Source organism: Trichosurus vulpecula, chromosome 6, assembly GCF_011100635.1.
Source record: "Trichosurus vulpecula isolate mTriVul1 chromosome 6, mTriVul1.pri, whole genome shotgun sequence".
Classification (NCBI taxonomy): Eukaryota; Metazoa; Chordata; class Mammalia; order Diprotodontia; family Phalangeridae; genus Trichosurus; species Trichosurus vulpecula.
Window position 1 is genome coordinate 115,836,586 of NC_050578.1, and position 24,219 is coordinate 115,860,804.

Below are 24,219 nucleotides of genomic sequence, written 5' to 3' on the forward strand. Positions count from 1 at the left end.
TTTAACCCTTCATAGTCTCAGTTTCCTTATCTGTCAAATAAGGATAATAGTATAATCTACCTCCCCAGGTTGTTGTAAGGATCAAATGAAATATTTGTAAAGTACTTTGCAAACCTTTAAGAGGTTTGCTGTGAGTAGTAGTAATATCATGATTCACCGAACTCTGCACCCAAGTTCTTTTTATAATTTATTGTTGTTGATCTTGAAAGACTATACAAGGACTACTAGAATTAGAAGAAGAAAACTCTATAAAAGGAAAGAAAAACAAGTGAAAGAATGGACTTGGAAAATTACCAAAAAGTGAAGGTTCAAAGTCTTGACTCAGCACCACTGTTAAGCAAACATTGAAAGATAAACTCTAGTGATTTAGCACAATTTTCCTACTCAGATCTTCCTTTCAGACTTGAACACTGTGGTGTTGGCTCAAGTTACACTTTGTGAATATTTTTGGAAATGGCTGTGAGTAAAACATGACTTTTGAATTTACTTTCCTCAAGGAAATTAGACATTTGTAGGACAAATGCTTCTATTGAGAAATTAAAACAGAATTAGTTTGCTTTAACTTTGTTATTTCACATTTCAGTTTGAAGTGACTAACACCTTGTTTAAAAATCTTTAGAAGAAACATTTTCTCCTTTTTTTCATAAATTTGTCTTTGTAATTAATCTGTATTAATGTCTTAATGTTTATCATTTTAAATATATAAGAGCTTTATGCACTGCCATAATTAAATTATTTTGAAATTAAATTGTGATAGAAAGACTGCATTCTAATACTTCCTACAACTAAATATAAATTGCCGAGGTTACAATTTAGCTAAAATATGCCTTTGGTGAGTAGCAGGCCATGCCAGGAACTGATAATAGAATCAGTTGATCTGATTTTGATTCCTGCATTTAAGAAAAAGAGTGCCATTTTTTGCCCTTTTAAAAATTATAGGTAATGGGTAATAGAGCTGCCAAATGGCAGCCAGTACTGTGCCCGGTGCTAGCACAGGGGTCCCCGAGATCTCTTTCTGACCAAGTGTTTAGTCCTCTTACTGTCCCTGGGTGTTATTCCTAGTGCTGCCACCACCACAGCCCAAAACTGGTGCTGCTTCCACCATACCATGGTCTCAGCCAGCTCCCACCCCAGTATCCACAGATCTCTCTTTGTATCTTCCCCAGTTTCCCTAGGCTGGAAAAAATGACTCACTATGATTTCTTGTTGGTTTTCCCACTCAGAATTTGGTTCAGTGAGCTTATTTAAGTTGTTGTAGAGGGGTGTGGTGGAAGGGCTTGGCAAAAAATGCTGACTTCATTCTGCTCTTAAGGAACTTACAGTCTAATGAGGGAGACAAAATAATTATATGAGTATGTACAAAATAAAGACAATAATTGCAAATAAATACAAGGTAGTTAGGGAGAGAGTCATTGGAGGCCTCAGGAGAGGTTTCATATAGAAAGTGGTGCTTGAGCTATTTCTTGAAGGAAGAGAGGCATTCAGTGAAGGGGACTTGAGGAGGTGGGGCAAAGCTATGAACAAATAGTTTTCTTTTTCTTTTCCTTCCTTTTTCCCTTTCCCCTTCCCCTTTCCCTCCTTTTCCTCTTATCTAGGCTAGAAGTACAAACGAAGTCTCATTGCTAATTAGCTTGGCCAATGTGACCTGCTATCTTCCCAGCCTGAGCCAGTGCACCCCTCCTGAGGCCAGCAGCTTGCTCTCTACTACTAGTGCAGGGCTCATCATCATTGAGACAGGTTCACTCCCCATTTCAATAGATCCACCAACCTCAGTCTCCCCAAAAGTATGAATTACAGGTGGTGAAAGTAAGAATTACACACCTGGCAACAAATAGTTTTCATGAAACACTATCAACAACCATCTAGGAAAATGTTGCAAATTGGTAATAATAAAAGAAATGCAGATCAAAATAAACAAGTTTCATTTTACAACCATTAAATTGGCAAAGATGAGAAAAGACAGCAATGAGTCCTAAATGCTGATGGGACTATGAGAAGATGGGTACATTAGTGAGTTGTGATGGAGCTATGAAATGATCTAACCATTCTAGAAAATAATTAGGGATTATGTGAGAAAAGTGAGTAGATTGTTAATACTCTTTGTGCTAGCATTATCACTACTGAACATATGTCTCAAGGAAGTAAAAGACAAACAAAATACAATATATACCAAAGTATTCACAACAGAGCTTTTTATGGTAGCAAGGAACTGTAAACTAAGTGCTCAATGATTGGGGAATCACTGAGCAAATTATGGTATGTGAATATAATTTAAGAAATGATGAATATCAGGAATTCAGAGAAAGATGGGAAGACTTGTTTGAACTGATTCAGAGTAAAATAAGCAGAACCAGGAAAACGATATACATAATACATAAAAACTATACATGATAATTACATAAAAACACTAAAATGACCAAATGCTACATATAGGTAATGACTGGTTTTGGCCAGAAAGAATAGAGGAAGAAATTCACCTTCCTCATTTCACTGTAGAAGTGATAGGAGTGGGAGTGCAGAATTTTCTACAGGCTGACGTGGTTTTATTTAACAGCTGCTATCTTTTAAAAAATTTGTTACAAGGGAAAGATTATTGCATGTGGGGGATGGGAGAGATACTGATTCTGGGAATAACTTTGATGTTCAAATAAAAGGCATCAATAAAATGGGAAAAAAGCAAATAAAGGAATTCAGAGGATCTTGGGAATATCTGTACAGACTGATACTAAACAGCAAAAGCAGCACCAAGAAAACTATATCTACAATAACCACAATAATGTAAAATAATTTTCATCTAATAAACACCTGATTCCAGAGGACTGATGAAACTTGTATTTCCCTCTTCTCAATAGAGCAGTGATATGGGCTATGGATACAGAATGTTGCACATGCTGCCGAACATAACAAACTGACATCAGTTATGTCTAATTGTTTCTGTTATGAGGGAGGGTTCTGTGGGCAGAGAAAAGGAACAGGGTTTTTGGAAATATCAGTAATGTAAAAAATATAAAACATAAAAAAGTTTATGTGAATTTAATTTATGCCGATGTGAGCTAGCACTTGTTTGTTAATGTTAATTTTTGTTTGGCAGGCAGATGGTAAGATTTTATAAAACATGCAAGATTTGAGCCTCATGTTAAGAATAGGTTGATTGCTTTGAAGACATTTTAAGTTGGGTAAATTCAAGAAGTGTCTTTTAAAATTCTGTCTAGTGGATAGGCAGAACAATTCAGTGAGCTAAAACGAGAATTTCTGGATAATTCTGACTCTCTGTGTCAATTACTGCAATTAATATCTTTGTATAAAACAGGGAGAAATATACATTGGCTTTTATATAATACAGCAGGATTTCCACATACTTGAAAAGAAAGAGAGAGTAGTAATAAAATCTTTCATTAATTTTTCCAGTTAATTTTTGCTTAGAAGGAAAGGTGGGAAAATTACTTGGACTTACACTTAACATCTGAAATGTACACTATAATAACATCCACACATAATATAATGGACACAATTATCCTTAAATCATGGATAATTATCCCACAATATCTTTTACATTAAATCCATTTTAACATTAAATGCAGTAGATATAACATCAATGCCAAGTGCCACTAGATAGAATCATACTTAATCAGTAATCAGCATAATTTAACTGGTAGTCCAGAAAGTGTTAGGGATTAAAGTCATAAGACATGGGACCTATTTCCTTTCCTCAAGGACCTTAAAATCTAATTTTGGAGGCAGGGCATATATCCAGTAGTACTTGTGTAGTATGTGACCATTATCACTGCAGGAAATCTCTTCTCCCAGATTTTTCCCTACCACTTTCTGGAAGTCCACTGGAGAGGGTAAACAATTCCCAAAGTATAAAGGTCGAAAGCCAGTTTCTACAGCTCTATCTTCCCCTGAGGGGGCAAGATCTCTCCACTTGGCGTCCATTTCTCTCTCACTTCCCATTCAGCCAGTCACCACCAGTTAAGATTAAAGAGCAACCCTAGTCATCAGGGAACAATCAAGCCTCGCCTGTGACATCCAAGCGAGGGTCAGGTGCCTCATCAAGGAACCTGTGTCCAGGCCCATGGGAAGTGCCCCAGTCAAGCAAATAAGGGGTTCCCCTGATTACCTCTGCTACACTAGGTTGGTAGTTATGGCTATGGAGTGACAGTGAGGTTCTCACAGGTTCTCCTTTCTCACAGGTGCAATGATAGTGCTTTTAATATTTACATAGCTTGATCACCTAAAAAGGGATCTGGACCTGGCATCCAAACTCTTGAATGTGGATTGATTCTGAAACATTGGGCAGGGACTATTTTGAAAAAAGACAAGAAGTTAAGATTGGCCCCAAGAAGAAACATAAGAAAACACATGTAGAGTTGGGCAGGGTAGTTGAGTGACGAGAGTTACCATGGATGATGGGGGAAATGTAGGTGATGTAAATAAAAAATATATCAATTAAAAATCATTTTCAAAGCAAAAAAAAAAGTTATCAGTGGTCCCCAATTCCCACTAAAGGGAAAAAATTATTCAAGAAGGCCAAGAAACAGAAATTCCACTGTGACTTGGAGGGTAGTGAACAAAGGATCACCATTAAAACATGGCAATAAGGAATTTACATCCAGCCCATATTCTTCCTCTTATAATGAAGAAAATGCATCTATTCTCTTTGTTATATCAACATTGGCCTACTTGTTATGCCTCACACATGATACTTCCATCTCTTATCCCATTTCTTTATATTGGCTGTCCCCAATACCTGAATGCTTTCTCTCCTAACCTCTTCCTCTTATTTTCTCTGACTTCCTTCAAGACTCAGCTCAAATCCCTTCTGCAGGCTTCTCCCAGTCCCTTCACTTTCTAGTAGTGCCTGCTTCTCTACGATTACTTTTTCTATATCTTGTATGTACCTAGTTATTTACATTTTGCGTTCCCCACAAAATGTGAGCTCCGTAGGGTCAGGGAATGTGTTTTTGTCTTTATGTCCTTACCATCTGGCATACTATCTGTCATACAGTAAGTATTTAATAATTTCCCCTAATATTAGCAGTACCCTCCACATTACTTTGTGTCTACTTTGTACCTGCAACATGGTTGTGGCACTGACCTCCAACCTTCCCCAGGCTCCCTCTCTTTCTGGGCTGAGGCTGTTTTGCTCACCTCACTGTACCTACTTTGGCAGGTCAGTGGGGTTACCCAGAGGAGTTACCATGAGGCTAGTACTCAACATTTAGGGTCTTCAATGTAAGTGTGGTTGGAAGAGTACACACTTAACACTGTAGTTAAAACTGTTACTTCTAAATTCCCACAATTATGTTTCTGATTTACATAAAGCAAACACAATGTCATCATTGATTTTTTTCTTTTTCTTAGGCAATCAGAGTTAAGGGGCTTGCCCCAGGGTCACACAGCTAGTAAATGTCTAAGGTTGGATTTGAACTCAGGTCCTCTTAACTCTAGGGCTAGTGCTCTATCCACTGCACCACTTAGCTGCCCCCTCACTGACTTTTTAAATTTTTTTTCCTCTTTTTCATCTTTCCCCCATCCTCCCCAAGTATTCTCTTTTTAACAAATATTAATAGTAAAAAAATTTTCCACATTGGCCCCATCAAAAATATGTTTTATGCATGTCAGCCCATACATAATCTCTTAACACCATTGATTCTTTTTTAAAAAATTTATTCGTCTTTGTTTTTTAATATCATCAGTTTTCCTCAATATCTTTTCCCCTCCCAGAAAGCCAGCTCATGTAACAAATAGCATTTTTTAGGACAAAAAAAGTAGAGGAAAAATCAGCATAACTAATCAATACCTTTTTTTTAAACCTGTAAATATGTGCAATGTGCAACACTCGTAGACCTCCCACCTCCGCCAAGGTGTGGGGTGGAAGGGTCTTCTCCCATCTCTTCTTTGAACCATGCTTATTCCTTATAATTTTGTAACATTTGCTTTTGATTTTTTTCTTTTGTGGTTATTCTTAACATTTGCATGAAACATTTATAAAACAATATGATAAAAACAAGAATAATCATAACATTTAGCTACTATGAGACAAAAGCAGGAATAATTATAACATAACACTCAGTAGAAGGCAAAAGCAGGAATAATCAAAACATAATAGTCCAACCATAAATCTGAGCCACCAATGTGTACAGTATGGGATAAAGAGTCAGAGACTGGGCACCCACAAACATCTAATGAGAAGGCATCTAAGTACAGAGACCCTGTGTGCCTAGGGCAGCTCACAGCTTTGGACTACAGACCTTCATGTCCTTGGTCTCTTTAGGGAATAGTCTATACCATATCACCCACTGGGCAAAACCACAGCTGGCCACCTGCTCACACTCTAGTTCTCACAGATCTCTTGCCCTTTATTTAATAATCAGTGTACAATATGGTTTTCCCCAAGTACAACATGACCTCCTTGAGGTCAGGGACTGTGTCGTTTCTGTTTCTGTGTCCTTAGAACTTAATACAGTGTTTGGCAGACAGTAGGCACTTCATAAATGCTTATTGAATTGAACTTATGTGCCAAGTGAGTAATATGAATAAGAGTGGAGTTGGGGAGAGGACTAGGTTGAAATGTCCTCAAATAGGTTTTGTAGATGATGTAGGTCTTGAGATGAAGATGAAAGAAGGGTACAGTGTTGAGGATTATAGGAAGTTGTGGAGATCAGGCTGGATTTCAGCTGCCCCTTCACTCCCACTACAAGTGTTCAAGCAAAGGGGACGACCACTTACAGAGTGTATTGTAGAAGAGACTCTTGTTCACTCAGGAGCTGGATTAGGCAGTCTCTGAGGTCCCTTCCAGTTCTCAGATTCTGCGACTCTCCTAAGATCAGACCCAGACATATTTGTAGTCACTTCAGAGATTGTCACATTAAAAGAATTTTGTTTCTTTGACCAATTTACTTGACTGTCTAGAGGAGTGACTTCACTGTTAGTCAATATGTTTGTTCTCTAGATGGAAATGTCCATGTCTTTCAGGCTGTATAATTAGGTTGCTTTTGTCTTTCATATTCTCGAAGTGTTATGTTTAAGAAGCTTAGCAGACTCTTTAGCACAATACCTTGCACATAGTAAGGGCTTAATAAATACTTGTTGACTTTATTTTCTGTGGTGTAACCTTAAGATATAAAACAGCATCAAATGGCAATGTTGTCTAGCTGAATTTTTAGGGCCTGACATTACCTCCATATTTCCTTTTTCTCTTCTTTTTTCCAGTTCTACTTAATTTGTACCAGTATGATCATCAGTGAGGCAGGGTAGTGCAATGGAGAGAGTATTAGCCCTAGAGTCAGGAAAATCTGGGTTCAAAATCTATCAGAAGTTCTGTCTCTTCTGGCTAAGTGCGAGACGCTTAACTCTCAATTGCTTCCAGGTAACAATTCTCTAAAACTAGCCATGAACTTGTTCATTTTTTTTTAAAAAGTAGTTTTGATTCCATGATTGGATTTCTTTTTTAATCCTCTGCATGTTATTTTATACATTCAAAAATGTTATTCTGAGAAGGGGTCCAAAGGTTTCACCAGGCTTTCAAAGGGGTCCATGACACACACACAGAGAAAGGTTAAAAACTCCTTTAGTTTTAGTGTTTTAGAGAATATACAGATATTCATTAGTAAAAGAAGTTCCTCAAGCAGCCAGAAAGAAACAATTCAAGTATTGTGAAAACACAATCAGGATAACATAAGATTTAGTAGCTTCTGCATTAAGGCATTGGAGGGCTTGGAATGTGATATTCTAGAGGTCAAAGGAGCTCGGATTAAAATAAAAAATCACCTACCCAGCAAAAATGAATGTGATCCACAAGGGGAAAATTGACATTCAATGAGATAGAGGAATTTAATGCATTCTTGAGAAGCTAGAGCTGAATTGAAACTTTAACTTTCAAATATAAGACTCAAGAGAAGCATGAAAAGGTAAACAGGAAAGAGAAATCATAAGGGACTTATTAAAGTTGAACTGTTTACATTCCTACATGGAAAGGTGATACTTGTAACTCATGAGACCTTTCTCATTAGGGTAGTTGGAGGGAATATATATAGACAGAGGGCACAGGGTGAGTTGAATATGAAGGGATGATATCTAAAAAATAAAATTAAGGGGTGAGAGAGGAATGTACTGGGAGAAGGAGAAAGGGAGAAGTATAATTGGGTGAATTATCTCATATGAAAGAGGCAAGAAAAAGCTTTTACTGCAGAGGGGAAAAGGGGGGAAGTGAGAGGGAATGAGTGAACCTTACTCTCATTGGATTTGGCTTAAGGAGAGAATAACATACACACTCAATTGGGTATGGAAATCTATCTTACCCTACAGGAAAGTAGAAGGGAAGGGGATAAGATAAGGTGGGGTAATAGAAGGGAGGGCAGATTGGGGGAGGGGGTGATCAGAAGCAAACACTTTCGAGGAGGGACAGAGTGAAAGGAGAGAATAGAATAAACGGGGAGGGCAGAGTAGGATGGAGGGAAATATAATTAGTCTTTCACAATATGACTATTGTGGAAGTGTTTTGCATGATTACACATGTACAATCTATATTGAATTGCTTGCCTTCTCAATGAGGGTGGGTGGGGGAGGGACAGAGGAAAGGAGGGAATTTGGAACTCAGTTTTAAAAAATGAATGTTAAAAATTGTTTTTACATGCAACTGGAAAATAACATGCACAGGCAATGGGGTATAGAAATCTATCTTAGCCTCCAAGAAAATAGAAGGGGAAGAGGATAAGAGAAGGTAGGGGGGGAGGTGATAGAAGGGAGGGCAGATTGGGGGAAGGGGTAATCAGAATGCTCTCTGTCATAGGGTGGGGGGGAGAGGAGAGATGGGGAGAAAATTTGGAACTCAAAATCTTGTGGAAGTGAATGTTGAAAACTAAAATAAATAAATTGGGGCAGGGGAAGAATTAGGGGAAAAAAAAGTTCCTCGTGGGAAACTCACTTCCCTGATGAAATCATTGGTCTGGTCCAAAAATGATGATGATCTGCAGGGCATAGGAGATGTGTATACACTTTTAAAATTAAAGAATTTATTTTTCTAATGGTGTTTGTGTCCACATTCCATCAGTCTATTATCATCAAGTATTTTGTGAACACTCCAAATTACATGTTAGGCATTGCATGTGATTTAAAGCAAAATGCATGGTCTCTGTCCATGAAATTACATCTGAATCTTGTGGGACAATATAGATGAGACAAACAAGAAATGTGATGTGACACATGACCTTTTTTAAAAAATTAAAATTTAGCATGTTCTGCTTTTGGGGAAAGATTTGGAATGAGGAAAGATTTGGAATCTGATTTTGACTTGCTTATGGAGTATTTCTACTACTACTACTGTAATTCACTTTTTGTTCTGGATTTGTCTCTTTAATTTGTCTCTGTGGAACTAGCTGATGTTCTGTGTTTCAGATGGTGGCAGCTGTGGACTTGGCACTCCCTCCTCCTGGTTTGGAACATGAGTATAACACCCTCCTAACCCAAGATGCTGTTCGGTTTCTAGCTGAATTGGTCTTAACTTTTGATCTGGATGTGGATAAGGTTGTTTGGCACCAATTTAAATTTGCTTTGATTGACTGTGATTTGAAAATACAGATGGTAGAGCCTGAACAACAGCAGTGTTCTGGTCCTCTTGGCAGGAGGAATGAGCTGCGTTTTAGGGATGAGGTTGGCAGCAGCTGTACATTCCATGAAGCAGGAAGCAGTTCCATAGCCCTACAGCCAAGAAATGACTCAGGAGTGTAGAGAAGTGTTGTGTTTCTTGTAAATGGATTTTAAGAAAGCATTTGTTTCATTAGAGCAGAGTATTTCCCTGAAAGCTTATCTTTGAGAAGGGGTCTCTCTTACATGCACATCAGAATTATATAAAACTTCAAGGTAAATGTGGCTAGTGGGATAAAAGTTCACCAGTTCACTAGGTACTTACATCAGGTGAGGTTTTAAACAGGCAAAAACCAGTATCTTGTGTGAAGTCCAAAGATGGGCTGGATTCTCTGTTGACAGTGAGGTTATTCAAATGCTCCTGTTCCTAGATGACATTTTGCTAATTGCATTGACCCCCAGAACATTACGATGCTGACTCCATGAAACATCCAGCAAGGTAAAAGAATTTCATTTAATTGTCTATTCTAGAAAAAACAAAACACATGAAAAATCTATATTGCTCAGACGATGCTATAAAACTAGACAGAATGCGCTCATGAGGTTGGTCTGTTGATAGGCATATCTTGTACAGGTGCTAATGATGGCCCAGTGAAGTAGGCCCAGGATTGGAGGGGACTGGGCCATATTTCATTTTGGAAATTGCACAGTGTCTTTAGTGATCCCATTTTTTAATTTCAGTCTTTGTGAGACACTTATGAGCAGTTTCAAAAATAGGTACCTATTACTTTGTGGAAATGTTGGTCTATCCATTTTATAATAATCTCTGGTAAGGAATTGATTAATTTGAATATTAAAATATATTACCATCGTCCTTTGAGCCTCAGCTTCTTTGTCTGTAAAACAAGGAAGTTGGACTAGATAACTTACCTTCCAACTCTAAATGTATGACTCTATCATCTTTTGTTTTTTATATTTTAATTTAATTTTTTTCAGTTAACAAAGTCTTGTTTTTTAAGCATTTGAATCAGATCTTCCCAGGTTTTAGAAAAATTGTTCCTAGAAATCAATTTTTTTTCCACTTTCAAAGTAGTTTCCACAAGTTTAGATTTGATATAGAAAACAGAAGTATTTTAAGTTTTTGTATCCTTAATTAAAACTTGACACTTTTTTCAAATAAATTTAATAAGCATTTTAATATCAAAGTGGCAAGTAATTTTTTCAAAGTTATTTCCCTTCATGGGAAGGAAGAAAGAAGTTTATTTCATTTCTTTTTCTACAATACCAGAAAAATTGACAACTAGAAATACACAAAAATAACACTAAAGCAGTCATTTTAAAACTCTTTTTTAGCATGTCACAATTGCTTCCTTCCAAATAATTTTTTGAAGTCCAGAGTCTGCCTCTTAGAGAGAAAAAAGAGTCAATTTCTTCCAAAAAAAAGTGAAATAAAAATTCTTTCTTTGCCTTACAAATAAGGCGGAGGTGTAGGGGGTGGGGAAATACAGGGAGAAGAAAGAGGGAAGAATAAACCAAGACAGAATTTTCAGGATAAAACCTATAAGCTTAAGAATCACCAACTGCCCTGAAACTTAACTGAAACTTAAGAACTAGCCCAGATAGGACTGTGATGTAGGTTGAGGCTTTATAAAGGGAGTATTTTTTTCCTCTCTCTACTCTCTGTGTTTTAAAAACCAAATACTAGCTTAATTAATGTTGTTTAAATGTATTTGGAAATTACTAAAAAGATATTTATGTTGGACAGATCTTGCAACAGCGAATTGCTCGAAAAGTTCAATTGGACCTAACCAGTGGCCTCCCAGATTTTTCCCCTCATACTTCCCACGTTCGCAAGGACAAAACCTGGAAAGTGTTGCCAGTTCCTAGGAGACTGCAAAACCGGCAAGTGGATATTGGTGACACTGCACCTCACCAAATTGAGCGATTCCTCAGTGCCTTAGGATCCACTGCTCAGGGCATTCAGGTACAGTGGTATTATGTGGGGGCTTTCAGGCCATTGGAGCATAGCATTATATAACGTAGGTAGAGTTAAGTTTATGTTACCTGTCCTGTATTATCGCAGTTATATATTCAGCAGAAAATTGCTGATGGGAATTATGGTGATGTATTACTAATGGTTGAGTATGTGGTTTTTTTAATCATTATTTGAATAAATTAAAAATACCTGGTCTGGAGCGGTTTTACTTTCCACTGTTAACTTTGTTTCCTAGAAGTATATAAAGTATGTAGCATTCTCATTGTTAATTTTTTTTTTAAAACTAAAGGTAGTTCTTTTCTAAAGCTGTGGCTCTGTTACATTTTACACTCAAGTCCTTACTATTGACACACTGAAGTTTTTCAGCTGTTGCAGGATTACTTGTAACTAAGGCCGTCAGTTTTTTACTCTTTAAAACAGCGTGGTCCTCTGAACTGATTCATCAGGGAGTGCCAGTGATAATGCCACATGCCCTGTCGGTTCTGTATCCCCTGAGAAGTTAGTGAATTGGCATAAATTCATGTCTTATGAGTTGGTCAGAAGGAATCAGTTTTCCATGTTCTCATTACTCCTGGGTGACCTGATACATTCCAGGTCCTGAACCTGCAAAGCTGAAGGGGTCTGACTCCACCAAAGTACAGCCATATCTCAAGGCCTAAACTGAGTCAGCAAGCAAACCCACAATGACAATAATTAATAATAAACATTTATACAGTGCTTCCTAGGTGCCAGGCACCATGAAGTGCTTTATAATTTTTATCTCATTTGATCGTTACAACAGTCCTGGGAAGTAGGCCCTTTTTACAGTTAAGGAAACTGAAGTAAAAAGAGGTTAATTGATTTTCCCAGGGTCCCACAGCTAGTAAGTGAGTGAGGTTGGATTTGAACTCGCCATCTTCATTCCAGGCTCAAAACTCTATCCACAGCATCACCTGGCTGCCTTCTATAAAACATGGGAAAATAATATTTTATTTCTACCATCAGGTTGATTTTGATGATGGCAATTGTCCAACTTTCTTTAATCAAATTAAGGGTATCTACAATATCTTCCAAGCTGTTCATCATAAATTTCCAGGTGAGATCAAATTCAGTAATTTACTTTTTGAGCATATGCTCTGTACCAACCACTGATTGTGGGGAGGGCAAAAAACCAGACTACATTGTTTTTGTCCTTGAAGAGCTTCTGATCAAGGTAGAGATCAGATTTATATATTTGAAAAGTTAAATGATTGAAGAGTTAAGTTTTAGCCAAAGAGCTGGCATAAGTTCTATCTGATTGAATGCCAAATGCATGGTACAAAGACTAAGTGCAGGGTTTACAGGCTTGAAAAATCACTACTGTGGGTTGTTGGAGTAGCCAAGAAAATCTCTGTTGAAGTGGGCTGAGCCATGAAGTATACAGAAGTAGGATTTGATTGCGGAGAGTGGAGATGGAGCAGACACTTCGAACAGGGGGAATGAAGTGAATTAAAGAGTGGCGATAAAAACAACCACTGCTTCAAGGGGTCGGTAAGTAGACCCAACCTAGCTAAACCTTATCTAGTACTACGAAAGGGAGAATAGACTGAGGTTAAACTACATGAGGCCTTCAGTGCCAGACTAAAGCATTAAAATTGGCAATGTTTTCAAGATTTCTGGCTCTGTACTACATGCTATCTATAATTCAGGATTTATCTGTGAAAAATTTATCTTACTTTGGATTAATTTATTTTTATCATTTTAGGTGCCCCACCCATATCCCAAGCACCCGTCCTAATGCTTAGACCAAGAGCCTGGAACATGGTGGAGCACAATATGATGGTAGTAATATTTTTGTTGTACAACTGTAGTGATATGTTTTGTTTAAGGCAAATAAGGCATTTTTATTTTACTTTTTCAATTGAAGTACCTTTGAAATTTTGGACCTCTTCCCACATGGATCACTAAAGGGCTAGTAATGGGACCACTTAAGACTTGCCTGCTTCTCAGAAGTGGGGTTTTTGCGTTTTTTGTAGGTGAATGGAAAACAAGTTCCAGGACCCCTCTTTGATTATGGTCTGCTGATGTTTCACCTGGGGAAGACCTTGTATGACAATGAAAGCGGCCCCTTCTTTTATCTTTCAAAGGTAATCTTTACAACATAAATGACTCCTCTTAAGCACTCAATAAAAGTAATCTAGAAATCCTTCTGGAACAATATTAATGCAGTCTCTCAGCTGAAATATCTATACTCTTGATTTATGTCCATATGTTCAGTTAAAAGATCAGTCCATTAGAAAAAATGGCCCTCCCATGTGGCTTCCCTGCAACATTTCTAAGTTGACAGCCCCAGAGCATTTCAGAATCTGAAGAGGAATTTTTCCTAAAGCTTTCATGGATCTTGATGGAATGTTTGAAAAGTATTTAGTCTGTATTTCAAGAAGACATGAGCCATGTTTATTTGATTGCCTTGCTTTTGCATACCACAGGGAGCCAGCCCTGAGCATCTTTTCACTGCTCTGCTTACACTGACTAGGGTGCTCATTTAGATAGAGTCCATCTTACTCCAAACACTTTTTGGCTCAGGATCCATTTCATCCAGATACTGCAGATGCTTATTCAAAGCATTTTTCCAAGGCAACCTAGGTGAAAGGTAGATCTGGGAAAAAGAATTTGTGCGCCTTAAGGGGTGAGCTGACAATTGCATCCCTTCTGGTTCCTTTCCCCTACTGGTCCTTTCCTATGCTATCAGCCAGAACATCTTTAAGCACTTACTCGGTACTAGGCATTGTCCTCATTGCTAGTAATACTAAGACAAAAGTGAAATAGCCCCTTGTCTCCGCAAGCATTTATCAAGGGTGCCTGGTATCTGCCGAACACTGCACTCATTGCTGGGGCTTCAGAATGAAAAATGGTCCCAACCTTGAGGATCCTTGTAATCTCATATGTGTTTTATGTTATGATGAAATACTTTGGTTCATGCCCTCTGCTTTTCTCTCTCTGTACTCTCTATCTCCATGTGCTTCTCTTGGGGGATGTGACATGGATTAGGGTGGTGGCCATGAGAGTGGAGAGGAGATGCATGCAGGAGACGTTGTGGAGGAAGAGCTGAAAAAACTTGGCAACTAATTGGACACAGAAGAGTTGGAGAAAAGAGTCAAAGATGATTCAAATATGATGAAAATCAGGAAGTAAAAAGTCTTGGCCTTGGGTTCCACTTCATAAGTATAGCACTGAGTCCAAGCAATGTGATGTGACAAAAAAAAAAGCTGCTTTGAGATTTTGTACTGCATTGAGCTTCCAGGAATGAGGAGGTGCCATAGGACTTGTGTTTCTTGCCCTGGTCAGACCACACCTGAAATACTGGACTCAGTTCTGGATACCACAGTTTAAGAAGGACATTGATTCAGCTGGAAAATACCCAGAGGAAGGCAACCAGAATGGTGAAAATCCTTGAGCCAATGTCAGATGAGATTGGGGGAAGGAACTGAAAATGTTTAACTTGGAGGAGAAGATTCAAAGGGGACATGAGTTGTGTTTAGGAAGAGGGACTAGATTTGTGTGGCTCTAGAGTTTGAAAGAACTAGGAGCAATGGGGGAAAGTAGCAGAAAAGCAAATTTAGGCATCATGTGAATAGAAACTTGCTAACAGTTAAGCTGGCCACCTCGGCAGATGGTAGGTGCTCCCTTGTTGGAAGTGTGCAAGCACCCGCTGGTTACTCACTTGTCAGTTATAATAAAGGGATACCTTTCAGGTATGCGTTGGATTAGATGCTAGGTGAGTTTCCTTGTTATTGTGAACCCATAAAGATAGTAGTATCCTAAACAGAAATAGGGAAGTTTGGGGGGGAAGTGTTAGTTTATGGGGGAAGATAAGTTTTTCTTGGATTTGTTGAGTTTGAGATTCTTATGGGCCATCCAAAGGGAGATATACAGCAGGCAGTTGGTCATGTGGAACTGGAGTTCAGGAGATTGACTAAGGCTCCAGTTATATATCTGCGAGTCTTCTTGCATAGAGACAATAATACAACCTGTGGAAACTGACAAGATGAGTAAGAATGAGGGTGTAGACAGAGAACAGGACACAGAACAGAATCTTTCAGCATTATGACAATGATTATTTATGACATCACCAAATAAATAACCATACAGTCTTGAGAGTAAAATCATGGAATTAAAGTGTTGTATTTTAAAGTGTCCCTCATCGCATTCTACCTTTACCAAATCGCTTGTACACTGGGCAAGCACCTACCTTGTCTAACTTTAAGCCCAATTCTGCTAGAAGGAAATTAAGAAGCAAGCTATATATTAATAATAATACCACTATTAATACTATTATTGATAATGGATTGGTGATTTTATCAGCATGAGGAACTCCAGATGTGGGACCTTCCTCCTGTAAAGCATTTTATAACATTTATGATTTAGTAGATAAGTTCTATAGAGTTGCTTTCAGTACATAGACATTAAGTGACTTGCCTAGGGTAATATGGCCAGTATCAGAAGGAAAATTTTGACCCAGATCTAACTCTTAAGTGTAGAATGGCCCATGGGCTGCTTGCATCCTGCTGAAGGATTTCAGGTGGCTCGCCACTGTGTACTCTTTGCTGTTTGCCACGTGACCTGCAGCAATTCATCATCATCAGTCTGTCTCTAGTTACCTTAACTTGGAAAGTAAGCCACTAAAAACCTATCTGCGGCCCAAAGAAGTTTAGCCTATTGTAATTTTGGCCCAACCTACTACCAGAAAAGAATTCAGGAAGAAAAAAAATGAAGCAGAAAGGTGGTGTTTATGCAGTCATGGGCTAGACCAATGAAATCAGTCAGTATGGTTTTTCCAGAAGCCAAGATAGTGAAGTAAGCAGTAAATCACTGTAGCTCTCCCATATTCACTTCCATAAAAACCATAAAATAGTGTCCCAGAACAAACCCTGAAACAGTAGAGCCAGCGGAAGGACGGGGTGGAGCAGTCTTTTAGCCCAGTAGATTTGAAGGATCAGCAAGAAAGGACCATCTCACTTGGGTGAAAGGGGAGCACATTCCAGGACAGGAAGCGTCCCAGCAAGCCAGCAGCAGGTCCCACCTCAGAAAACTAGTAGGAGATCCTGAGCCCCACTATGGTGGAACAGCAAACACCAACACCAGGACCCCCACCCCCGCATGCCTTAGCATAGTCAGGGGAACCGGCAGACTCTAGCTCCAAGAACTATCACACATTTCAGCGCAGCCTAAGGCAGTCAGGCATCTTCTAGCTGCCAGATCTCCAGGTGCTTCAGCATAGCCCAGGGCAAACAGGCATCTTCCAAGGACTAGACCTCAATGTGCTTCAGTGTAGGTCTTGGGAAATGCAGAAGAACCCCACCTGACTTCAGCACACATCAGACACCACCACTAGGACCCCAACTCAGCACCAGGTAAGCTACCAGACCCCCTACAGCTTCCAGCTGCAGCAACTGAGGCCCCAGCACACAAGCCAGTGACCAAGTCCCTAGCCCCCAGCACAAGAAGCTTGGGACAGTGCTCCCTGTGCTCCAGCAGGAGAGCGCAACTTTAAAAGCCATGAAATAGAGGGGAAAAAATGAGCAGGAAGCAAAAATGAACACTGACCATAGAAAGTTACTAAAGTGACAGAGAAGATCAAAACACAAACTCAGAAGAGGACAGTACTGTCAATATACCAACATCTGAAACCTCAAAGGAGAATATGAATGGTCTCAAGTCCAAAAAGCCTTCTTGGAAGAACTCAAGAAGGATTTTAAAAGTCAAATAAGAGAGGTAGAAGAAAAATTGGGAAAAGAAATGAGAGCTAAGCAAGAGAGAGTCAACAACTTGGAAAAGGAAGGACAAAAATTGAAGAAAACAATTCCTTAAAAAATAGAATTGGCCAATGAAAAAAAATCCACTGAAGAGAACAACTTAAAAATTAGAATTGGCTAAATAGAAAAGGAGGTACAAAAGTTAACTGAAGAAAATAATTCTTTAAAAATTAGAATTGGGCAAGTGGAAGCTAATGACTCTATGAGACATCAAGAATCAAATAAAATAAAAAAAATGAAAAAGGAGAAAAAAAATTACTCATTGGAAAAACAACTGACCTGGAAAATAGATTCAGGAGAGATAATTTAAGAATTACTGGACTACCTGAAAGCCATGATCAAAAAAAGAGCCTGGACAGCATCTTTCAAGAAATTATCAAGGAAAACTAACCTGATATCGTAGAACTACAGGGTAAAATAGTCATTGAACGAATCCCCTAATCACCTTCTGAAAGACATTCCCAAAATGAAAACTCCAAGGAGTATTGGAACCAAATTTCAGAATTATCAAGTCAAGAGGAAAATACCGCAAGCAGTCAGAAAGAAACAATTTAAATATCATGGAACAACAGGATTACACAGCTTCTACATTAAAGGATCAAAAGGCTTGGAATATGATATTCTGGAAGGCAAAGGAGGTTGGTTACAACCAAGAATTAACTACCCAGCAAAACTGAGTATAAACTTTCAGGGAAAAAGATATACATTCAGTGATATAGGGGACTTTCAATCATCCCAGATGAAAAACCCAGAGCTGGACAGAAAATTCAATCTTTAAATCAAGACTCAAGAGAAACATAAAAGGTAAACATAAAAGAAAAAAAATATTATAAATGAATGTTAAACTATTTTCATCCCTACATGGGAAGATGATAGTTGTAACTCTTGAGTACTGTATCTTTGTTACAGCATTTAGAAGGGGATACATAGACAGAGGGTGTGGGTATAATTTGACCTTGACATGATGATAAAAAAAATTAAGGGTGTGAAAAAAGGGATTTTACTGGGAGAAGAGGAAGGGGAAGAGCAAAATGGGGTAGATTGCATCATATGAAGAGGCATACTCTACGTATTACAGTAGAGGGAAAGAAGGGAGGGGAATAAGCATTGTTTGAACCTTCTTCTCATTTGGATTTGGCTCAAAGAGGGAATAACATACACATTAAGTTGGTTATAGAAATCTATCTTACCATATAGGGGAGTAGGAGGAGAAAAGGAAAATAAAAGGGAGGGGGGCTGATAGAAGGGAGGCAGATTGAGGGAGGCAGTGGTCAGAAGCAGAACACTGGTGAGGAGAGAAAGGGTTAAAGAGAGAGAAAAGTATAAATGGGGGGAAATAGAATGGAAAGACACAGTTAGTAATCACAACTGTGAATATGAATGGGATGAACTCTCCCATAAAATGGAAGAAGATAGCAGAGTGGATTAAAAACCATAATCCTACAATATGTTGTTTACAAGAAACACATTTGAAAAAGAGAGCTACACAGTGAAGGTAAAAGGCTAGAGCAGAATATATTATACTTCAGCTGAAGTAGAAAAAAGTAGGAGTAGCAATCCTGATCTCAGACAAAGCAAAAGCAAAAACAGATCTAATTAAAAGAAATAAGGAAGGAAACTACATCTTGCTAAAAGGTACCATAGACAATGAAGTAATATCAATACTAGACCAAGTGGTATAGCATCCAAAGTCCTAGAGGAGAAATTAAATGACTTACGGGAGGAAACAGACAGCAAGACAAGCCCAGGAACTATATAAGCACAATTACAAAACACTTTTTTAAAAAAATTTATTATTTTCAGCATTCACTTCCATAAGCTTTTGAGTTTTCAATTTTCTGGCCCCCCACACCTCAATATGACATGCAGTCTGATATAGGCTCTACATATACATTCATGTTAAACATATTTTCACATTAGCCATGTTGAAAAGAAGTATTACAACCAATGGGAGGAATCATGAGAAAGAAGAAACAAAACAAAACAACAAAAGAAAAAAAGAGAGCAAATAGTATGCTTGATCTGCATTCAGTCTCCATAGTTCTTTCTCTGGATGTGGATAGCATTTTCCATCATGAATCCTTTGGAGTTGTCTGAGATCCTTTAATTGCTGAGAAGAACCAAGTCTATGAAAGTCTTTGCACAATGTGGCTGTTGCTGTGTACAATGTTCTCCTGGTTTTGCTCACGTCACTCAGCATCAGTTCATATCAGTCTTTCCAGGTTTTTCTAAAGTCCGCCTACTCATAATTTCTTATAGCACAATAGTATTCCATTACATTCATATACCGTAACCTCAAAGGGGAATGTGAACTGGTCTCAAGGCCAAAAAGCCTTCTTGGAAAAGCTCAAGAAGGATTTTAAATGTCAAATAAGAGAAGTAGAAGAAAAATTGGGAAAAGAAATGAGAGGTATACAAGAGAGAGTCAATAGCTTGGAAAAGGACAAAAATGATCACAGAAAAAAAAAACTCCTTAAAAAGTAGAATTGGTCAAATGGAAAAGGACGCACAAATCTCACTGAAGAGAATTCCTTAAAAAGTAAAATGGGCCAAGTGGAAAAGGAGATATAAAATCTAATTGAAGAAATGAATTAGTTAAGAATTAGAATTGGGCAAATAGAAGCTAATGACTTTATGACACATCAAGAATAAGTGAAACAAAATCAAAAGGATGAAAAAATGGAAGAAACTGTAAAATACCTCATTGGAAAAACAACTAACCTGGAAAATAGATCCAGGAGAGATAATTTAAAAATTATTGGTCGTCTTAAAAGCCATGATGAAAAAAAAGGTGCTGGACAGCATCTTCCAAGAAATAATCAAAGAAAAACTGCCCTGAGGTCTTCGAACAAGAGGGTAAAAGAGTCATCGAAAGAATCCACCAATTACCTCCTGAAAGAGATCCGAAATTGAAAATGCCAAGGAATATTATAGCCAAATTCCAAAATTATCAGGTTAAAGAGAAAATACTGCAGTCAGCCAGAAAGAAACAATTCAAATGTCATGGAACCAGTCAGGATTACACAGGACTTTGCAGCTTCTACATTAAAAGATCAGGGAGGGCTTTCATAAGGCAAGGAAACTGGGATTACAAAAAAGAATCAGCTACCCAGTGAAATTGAGCATAACCTTTCAGGGGAGAAGATGGACATTCAGTGAAATAGGGGACTTCCCAACCTTCCTGATGAAAAGACCAGAGCTTATCAGAAATTTTGATCTTCAAATACAAAGACTCATAAGAAGCATAAAAAGGTAAACAGGAAAGAAAAAAAAAACTCCAACATATTATTTCCATCCTTACAAGGGAAAATGATACTTGTAACTCTTGAGAACTGTATATTATGACATTTAAAAGGCGTATACATAGACAGAGGGCATAGGTATAAGTTGACTTTGATGTGATGATAAAAAATCTAAGTGGTGGAAAGGGATTTTACTGGGAGAAAAGGAAATGAGGAAGATGAGCACTGTTTGAACCTTATTCTCATCAAAACTCTTTTCACACAAAGTCATATCTAAAAAATTGGAAAATATCAATTGCTAATGGTTAGGATGGGCTAATATAATAAAAATGATAGTTCTACCTAAATTAGTTTACTTAATCAGTATCATACCAAACTACCAAAAATTATTTTATGGAGCTAGGAAAAATAACAGTTCATCTGGAAGAACAAAAAGTCCAGATTATCAAGGGAATTAATGAAAAGAAATGCAAGGGAATGAGGTGTAGCCATACCAGATCTAAATTGTATTATAAAGCAGCAATCATCAAACCTATTTGGTATTGGCTAAGAAATAGAGTAGTGGATCAGTGGAATAGGTTAGGTTCACAAGACACAGTAGTCCATGACTATAGTAGTCTACTGTTCGATAAACCCAAACACTCCAACTTCTGGGATAAGAACTCACTATTTGACAAAAACTGCTGGGAAAACTGGAAAATAGTATGGAAGAAACTAGGCATAGACCAATATCTTACACTGTATGCCAAAATAAGGTCAAAATGGATATATGATTTAGACATAAAAAGTGATACCATAAGCAAATTAGGAGAGCAAGGAATAGTTTACCTTCAGATCTATGGAGAAGGGAAGAATTTATGATCAAACAAGAGATAGAGAACATTATGAAATGTGAAATGGGTAATTTTGATTATATTAAAGTTTTTGCACAAAGCAAAGCCACTGCAGCCAAGATTAGAAGGAAAGCAGAAAGCTGGGAAACAATTTTTATAGCCAGTGTCTCTGATAAAGACCTCATTTCTAAAATATATAGAGAACTGAGTCAAATTTATAAGAATACAAGTCGTTCCCTAATTGATACATGGTCAAAGGTTATGAACAGGCAGTTTTCAGAGGAAGAAATTAAAGTTAGCTATAGTCATATGAAAAAATGCTCTAAATCACTATTGATTAGAGAAAAGCAAATCAAAACAACTCTGAAATACCTGCTCACGTTTATCCAATTGGATAATATGACAAGAAAGGAAAATGATAAATGTTGGAGAAGATGTGGGAAAATTGGAACACTATTGCATTGTTGGTGGAACTGTGAACTGGTCCAACCATTCTGGAGAGCAATTTGGAACTATGCCCAAAGGGCTATAAAACTTGTGTATACCCTTTGATCTAGCATTACTACTACTAGGTCTGTATCCCAAAAAGATCATAAAAAAAGGGAAAAGGACCCACATGTACAAAAATATTTATAGCAGTTCTCTTTGTGGTGGCCATGAATTGGAAACTGAGGGGATGCCCATCAGTTTGGAAATGGCTGAACAAGTTGTGGTATATGTATGTAATGAAATACTGTTGTTCCATAAGAAATGATTAACAGGTGAATTTCAGAAAAGCTTGGAAAGACTTACGTGAACTGATGCTGTGTGAAGTGAGCAGAGCCAGAACACTGTACACAGTAACAGCAACATGGTGTGAAGACCAACTTTGATAGACTGAGCTCTTCTCAGCAATACAGTGATCTAAGACAATTCCAAATGACTCATGTTGGAAAATGTTATCCACATCCAGAGAAAGAACTATGGAGTCTGAATGCAGATTGAAACAGACTATTTTCTCTCTTTTTTTTTCTTTCTGGTGGTTTTTCCCTTTTGTTCAGATTCTTCTTTCACAGCACGACTAATGTGGAAATATGTATAATACGATCATACATGTATAGCCTATATCATATTGCTTGCTTTCTTGAGGAGGAGGGAAAAAAAAATTTGGAACTCAAAATCTTATAAAAGTGAATGTTGAAAACTATATGTAACTGGAAAAAATTAAATACTATTAAGTGGGGGGGGGGGAGGCGGGGAAATCAGTCAGTATGATTTACCTGTTTTATTTATGGTTGAACTGGACAGCAGCCAAGGCTATATGGTTCATCCAGCATTAGGATGATTTTTTGTCAAGGCAGGATATTATAGTGCAATACCCAGTTAGTCAAGAAACATTTATTAAGCGCTTACTATGTGCCAGGCACTGTGCTAAGCACTGGGGATATGAATACAAAAAAGAAAAAGTCCCTGCCCTCAAGGAGCTCACAATCTAATGGGGAAGACAACAAAAGGAAGCTGAAAAGGAGGGTGGTGTAGGAAGGTACCTGACCTTGGGGTATGAGAGAGAAGTCAGAGTAATCCCAAAGTAGTGCAGGCAGGTAAGAAATCAGATGTCTAAGCTGAGATTTCTCCTTAAATGGTCCATCCTTCAGAGAGGCAGAGAGAAATGATGAGGTGGAATACCAAGACAGATGAGATCTTACAGGCTGATGAGGTTATCCCAGTAATGAGCTTCTAGGAACATGAAAAGTCCCAAGGCAGTGTTGCCAGGTGAGAGATGAACATTAGATTACAAGTTAAGAGACCTAGATTCTACTCTCAGCTCTGTGGGACCAAGTTTATCTTTATGACTTGGGGAGATTATTTTTTCCCAAGCTTTTATTTATTCATTTATTTTGTACCATTCGTTTATTCATTTTGAGTTCCAAATTCTCTCCCTCCTGCCTACCCCCCACTCATTGAAAAGGCAAGCAATATAATACTCATTATGCCTGTGAAATCAAAGCAGTTTAGATTAACAGTCATTAAGGACCTCTTCTATTGTCATATCATGGTATGGCAGTGTCTCTGATATCTGAAAAGCTATGCCAACATAGTACAAACTCTGGTAGGTCTTCACCAAGCTGGAAATTCTTCTATTTCAGGCCGAGCAATGGACTTTATATTTGTTGTCCAAGGACCAGTCTCTCCACCAGAAGGGTGGCAGCAGGGTGTTATATTTTTTAGTCAGAATAATTCACAGAGACAATCTACTAAAAGTATAAGAAGCATAATGTTTTGGTGGAAGGAGTGCAGATAAAACAGTGCATCCTTGGAGTATGGAATTAGATGTAGGGCATTGTGCCAAATGCTAGAGCTTCAAAGACAGCTATGATAAACATCTTGTTCTTAAGAATTTACAGTCTTGGGGCAGCTAGGTGGTGCAGTGAGTAGAGCACTGGCCCTGGACTCAGGAGGACCTGAGTTCAAATCCGGCCTCAGACACTTGATACACTTACTAGCTGTGTGACCTTGGGCAAGTCACTTAACCTCAATTGCCCTGCCTTCCCCCCTCAAAAAAAAGACAACAAGAATTTACAGTCTAATTAATGGGAGGGCACGGGGCATATAGACACAAATAACTGATACAAGAAGGAGCAATAATTGTAGAAGAGCGGTCTAAAGCAAAGTGCTACCTAGAATTCAAGAAGAAAGAGATCCCTTTTATCTTGGATGTAGGTGAAAGAGAAGAGGGCTATCAGGGAAAGTTTCTTGGAGGAAGTGACAACTGAGTTAATCCTTGAAGGATAGGAAGGATTCCAATG

General features: G+C 38.1%; 1 protein-coding gene across 2 annotated transcripts in view; it reads left to right on the forward strand.

The window, feature by feature from the left end:
* Positions 1-370: 370 nt before the first annotated feature.
* Positions 371-24,219, forward strand: part of LOC118853030 (malate synthase, glyoxysomal-like) — a 54,039-nt gene continuing 30,190 nt past the window's right edge. The window contains exons 1-7 of one of the 2 annotated variants that reach the window (XM_036762842.1): positions 385-459; positions 7,216-7,372; positions 9,400-9,528; positions 11,354-11,572; positions 12,569-12,659; positions 13,308-13,384; positions 13,579-13,689. In XM_036762842.1, coding sequence (XP_036618737.1) covers positions 7,265-7,372; positions 9,400-9,528; positions 11,354-11,572; positions 12,569-12,659; positions 13,308-13,384; positions 13,579-13,689 — 735 coding nt within the window. In that variant the 5' untranslated portion in view covers positions 385-459; positions 7,216-7,264. Of the gene's footprint in view, positions 460-7,215; positions 7,373-9,399; positions 9,529-11,353; positions 11,573-12,568; positions 12,660-13,307; positions 13,385-13,578; positions 13,690-24,219 lie in introns of both variants that reach the window. The other variant, XM_036762843.1, reaches the window with a different exon arrangement.